Genomic DNA, 5,000 nt, shown 5'->3' on the forward strand with positions numbered 1-5,000 from the left:
TGGACTCTGTTGTGGACTCGGTTGTGGACTCGGTTGTGGACTCGGTTGTGGTCTTGTTTGTGGACTCTGTTGTGGACTCTGTTGTGGACTTGTTTGTGGACTCTGTTGTGGACTCTGTTGTGGACTTGTTTGTGGACTTGGTTGTGGACTCGGTTGTGGACTCGGTTGTGGACTCGTTTGTGGACTCGGTTGTGGTCTTGTTTGTGGTCTTGTTTGTGGACTCGGTTGTGGACTCGGTTGTGGACTAGTTTGTGGTCTTGTTTGTGGTCTTGTTTGTGGACTCTGTTGTGGACTCTGTTGTGGACTTGTTTGTGGACTCTGTTGTGGACTCGTTTGTGGACTCGTTTGTGGACTCTGTTGTGGACTCTGTTGTGGACTTGTTTGTGGACTCTGTTGTGGACTCGTTTGTGGACTCTGTTGTGGACTTGTTTGTGGACTCTGTTGTGGACTCTGTTGTGGACTCTGTTGTGGACTCTGTTGTGGACTCGTTTGTGACTCGCTCTGTTGTGGACTCTGTTGTGGACTTGTTTGTGGACTCTGTTGTGGACTCTGTTGTGGACTCTGTTGTGGACTTGGTTGTGGACTCGGTTGTGTTGATGTTGTTCAGGTGTGTCTTCACCTTCACAGGTAGTTAAGCTGTGTGATCAGACTCACTTGGCCGCGAGCTTCATGCCGCAGTCCTCGGAGCAGTATTTGGAGTTGATCCTCGCCGGTTGGACGCATCCTGGACCCAGACACTGCCTCAGAGCCCCGCCCACCTCCTTAGCCCCGACCTCTCCTCCTCGCTCGCTGTGCCGCACGCGCTCCCTGTGACGCTGCTTCACTTTGTGACGACGAGGCTTCGCCTCCTCTTTAGGAGCAGAGACAGACTTCTGCAGGGGAGGACAGGTGTGTTAGTGACGTCATCAGTGACATCATCAATCATCTCGTTGAAACCGTCCTCACCTTCTTCTCCGTCTTCTTCTCTCGTCTCTTGACATGTTTCACCTTCACCGCCTTCTTCCTGAGAGAGTCCGACTGGGCGTCCTCATCCTCGCTGTGCCACACCTGCAACAGGAAGACGCATCACACCACAGGAAGTGCCTGTTCTGACAGCCGATTGGTCAGAAACACTCACTCACACATACTGACCAGGTCTCTGTATCCAGCAGCTTTGTACTGCTCATACAGCTCCAGCTCACTCTCACTGAACACGCCTTCCTCCTCCTCCTCCTCCTCCTCCTCCTCATCCTCTGTCTGATAGCCCGCCCCTTTCCTCTGGAGGCCCCGCCCCCTGCCGCCGCTCCGACCGATCTCCTCGTCTTTGACCCGAAGCATCTTCTGCTCAGAGATCAATAACATCATATTTACCAGCTGTGGAGATGTTTACGAATAAACCATCAATAAATCGGTTATTATGATATATACAGTATATATACACACTTTATTAGGCACACCTGTACAATCCAAAGCAGGTGGAGTTAGTTAAAGTGCTGTTGTACTGGACCGCATTATATTCAGAGGTGTTCCTAATATTCTGACCACTTCCTGTATCAGAAACACCTCTGAATATAATGCGGTCCAGTTCCGCACCGTCACTAACTCCTCTATGACGGCATCAACAAAAACTGAACGATAGGAAACGTAAAAGTCGACTCTATGTCAGAACAGTTGCGTTAGACTGTGCAGGTGTTGAATCCCTGATCAGCATCTTACAGGTGACCAAAATCCCAGACTGGTGTCTCAGCAGACAGCAGAAACACAAGGAATCTTCTGTTTCAACACCAAGTCGTCGCTGATTACAAAATATTTTCCCACCTACTGAGATATTCTCCGTCAGACATCTTGGATCAACTAGTTTGTGCGTTTCTACAGTGACGTCTGTTCGGTTCGTAAAAACCTCACAATGAAAAGAAAAACCTCCCTTTCATTAAGGAAGCGAGAGCGCTGATATTAGTTTGGAAACACTCCTGAAACGCTGCACTACAGTCTGATGGAAACTCACATATAAGCTTTCATCATTCATACTAATTATAGAGTCTAAAGTCTCTGGTTATTCTCACACAGTGAATGAAACAAACTCTCAGTGTAACTTATTTGTAATTTAAATAATCATATTGTACATATTCTTCATTATTGTCTTGGATTTTTTTAAATATTCTTTAATATCTTATTGTTCATTTTATATTTATGTTTCTTGACGTGCAGTATTTGCTTTATCTTTTATCTTTTGTAAACTTTAAACAATTTAAAGCGGCCTGTTTGATCTATAAGGTCCTACATGGTATGGCGCCTCCACCATTGAATGATTTTATCAAGCCAAAATCTGTCAGCTCGGCTGGATCAAGAATAACTCGATCAACTGTCAGAGACGACTGTGAGCTACCGCTCAGGCGAACTGCCTTCTCCCAAAACGTCTGGTCATACCACAGTGTAACATTTTGGAATACTATTCCACTCTCAGTGAGGGAAAGCACAAGTTTTCCTACTTTTAAGAAACATTTAAAATCATGGTTGAGAGAGAGACAAACATGTGATCATGTGTGAGCCCAAATATGCTAAAACGTACTCCTGTGCAACATACGCTTAACTATATCTCCAAGTCAAAATGCAATAGGGATCGGTGCAATGCAAGAGTGTGTGCAATAGGGATCAGTGCAATAGGGATCAGTGCAATATGAGGGCGTGTGCAATAGGGATCAGTGCAATAGGGATCAGTGCAATAGGGATCAGTGCAATATGAGGGCGTGTGCAATAGGGATCAGTGCAATAGGGATCAGTGCAATAGGGATCAGTGCAATAGGATCAGTGCAATAGGGATCAGTGCAATATGAGGGTGTGTGCAATAGGGATCAGTGTAATGTAAGGGTGTGTGCAATAGGACACTGCAGTAGAAGGGCTTGTGCAATACAGATATGTGTCTTAACTGTTGTCTGTGACCCTTCGACTTGTTTTCTGTTGAATGATTGTAGTTGTACTAACACGATAAAACCTTGTTTTCCTGTCTCTGTCCAACTGAAGTGTACTGTATGTTCTTATCTTTCTGTTAACCTGCCAGGGGGTCTGCAGATGGAAATTAGCCTTAGGCTATAATCTGGCATATTTACATTTGTGTAAATGTTCATTAATATGCATTGTTCCCCCCTTTCTTTAAATAAATAAAAAATAAAAAAATCTTTCTTTATATTTCTACTACGTTTAGTAGAAATAAAGTAATTCCTAGTGTGTGTAAACCTACAGCCCGTCACGCTGACTCACCCGGGCTCGGACCTCACACTGCCTCAGTCGACACTTCTGTCGGATTTTGTTTGGACCTCCGAACTTCTTCATGTCTTTGCAGAAGTCGCACTGAGCGCAGTCCTCCGTCCTCAGACAGGCGTCGCACTCTCCGCACATCCTGGCCGAACGCTTGATCTGAAACAGAAATACAAACGCAACGTACTGCGCTGGTGGAAACACTGCAAACGGCTTGAAATGTCTTCACTCAGTGAAATATTGAGCGAGAGTTGCAGTTTAATTTGAAGCGCTTATAGGACTTGAAGTGTCATTTGAAGTAACAAATGAAAGCAGCTGAACTGTCAGTCGATATCTAAGCCTCTACAGCAGTGAAAGTTGCCAGTTGATAAGTAAGGACTGAAAAAAGCTGAACTGTCAGCTGAAGTATAAAAGATGAAAGCAACGGAAATTTCAATCGAAGTGAGGCGCCAGAGATAGTTGAAGTGTGCACTGACAGCAGTTGAAGTGTCAGTTGACTTGCTGACTCTGAAACTAGCTGCAAGTAAGAGATGGAAGCTGTTGAAGTTCCAGTTGAACTGCACACAATGAAAGCAAGTGAAATTTCAGAGGTACTGGAGATAGCTGAAGTGTGAAGACTGCAAGCAGTTGAAGTGTCAGTTGGTGGATAAGCAATCTCAGAGCCCACCTCACAACGATCCGAATGCAGATACATTTTAAAAAGCTGATAAAAATCTAATCTTTAGGGTAACGAGTTTGATGAAAGCTAAATCGTCGTCAGATCGTAGCCGATGCGTTCCGCCTCTTTTGCTCTCCACACAGACGGTTTACCTGCATGAACCAAAGCCCGCTCAAACGTGATTGGTCAATACTCGGACTACAAATGGAAACCAGAACGCTGCCTGATTACCTGTGAGCCCCGCCTCCTGTCAGTCTAGTTTCCTGGTTACCTGTGAGCCCCGCCTCCTGTCAGTCTAGTTGCCTGGTTACCTGTGAGCCCCGCCTCCTGTCAGTCTAGTTGCCTGGTTACCTGTGAGCCCCGCCTCTTGTCAATCTTGGGCTGGGGGGTGGAGCTCCCGTCTCCGTCAGGTTTGTCCTCCCTCTCTGGCTCCGACTCTTTCTCCTCCTTCTCCTTGGTCTTCTTCGGACGGAATTTAATCTCCAGAGACGAGTCTTTGTCTGCAGAGGACACAACACACAGCTAACACACAGCTAACAGACAGCTAACAGCTAAGTTACACTTATATATGTTTCTATATTAACACTATTTTAGATATTGTAGGACACTGACCTCTGCAGGACGGACAGTACCAGACTCTGATGGCTTTAGCTGCTTTTTCTGAAACTCCAATACAGTTTCCATGAAACCACTCAGTGCAGCTGTCACACCCTCTGACAGACAGACAGGCAGACAGACAGACAGGCAGACAGACAGGCAGACAGACAGACAGACAGACAGACAGACAGGCAGACAGACAGACAGACAGGCAGGCAGACAGACAGACAGGCAGAGAGAGAGACAGACAGACAGACAGACAGGCAGAGAGAGAGACAGGTTAGTGTTGACTGTGGTATTTGTAAATGGACTCTATTACTTATTGATAGATATATGAAGTTTATTACATCATGAAACAGTTGATGTCTGGTCTCCTGCAGATACAGTATACAGGACCTTTGGTGGGGGTTCCTCTGGTCACCCCTCCTCCTCCTCCTCCCTCTTCACCTCCCTCTCCTCCAGCTCCTTCTCCTCCTCCTCCTCCCCTCCTCCTCCTCCGCGCCTCGCTCTG

The 5,000-nt window shown here is 46.2% G+C and overlaps 1 protein-coding gene across 4 annotated transcripts in view; it reads right to left on the reverse strand.

The window, feature by feature from the left end:
• The window catches only part of cxxc1a (CXXC finger protein 1a), a 17,192-nt gene that overhangs the window by 11,316 nt on the left and 876 nt on the right, over window positions 1-5,000 (reverse strand). For all 4 annotated transcript variants that reach the window (XM_044211243.1, XM_044211244.1, XM_044211246.1 and 1 more), the window contains exons 2-8: window positions 4,837-5,000; window positions 4,505-4,605; window positions 4,244-4,392; window positions 3,238-3,393; window positions 1,132-1,320; window positions 946-1,047; window positions 655-872 (exon numbers count right to left, since the gene is read on the reverse strand). The exon at window positions 4,837-5,000 is cut by the window's right edge and continues 19 nt beyond it. In XM_044211243.1, coding sequence (XP_044067178.1) covers window positions 655-872; window positions 946-1,047; window positions 1,132-1,320; window positions 3,238-3,393; window positions 4,244-4,392; window positions 4,505-4,605; window positions 4,837-4,841 — 920 coding nt within the window. In that variant the 5' untranslated portion in view covers window positions 4,842-5,000. The remainder of the gene's footprint in view (window positions 1-654; window positions 873-945; window positions 1,048-1,131; window positions 1,321-3,237; window positions 3,394-4,243; window positions 4,393-4,504; window positions 4,606-4,836) is intronic.

This window comes from Siniperca chuatsi, linkage group LG10 (assembly GCF_020085105.1).
Source record: "Siniperca chuatsi isolate FFG_IHB_CAS linkage group LG10, ASM2008510v1, whole genome shotgun sequence".
Classification (NCBI taxonomy): Eukaryota; Metazoa; Chordata; class Actinopteri; order Centrarchiformes; family Sinipercidae; genus Siniperca; species Siniperca chuatsi.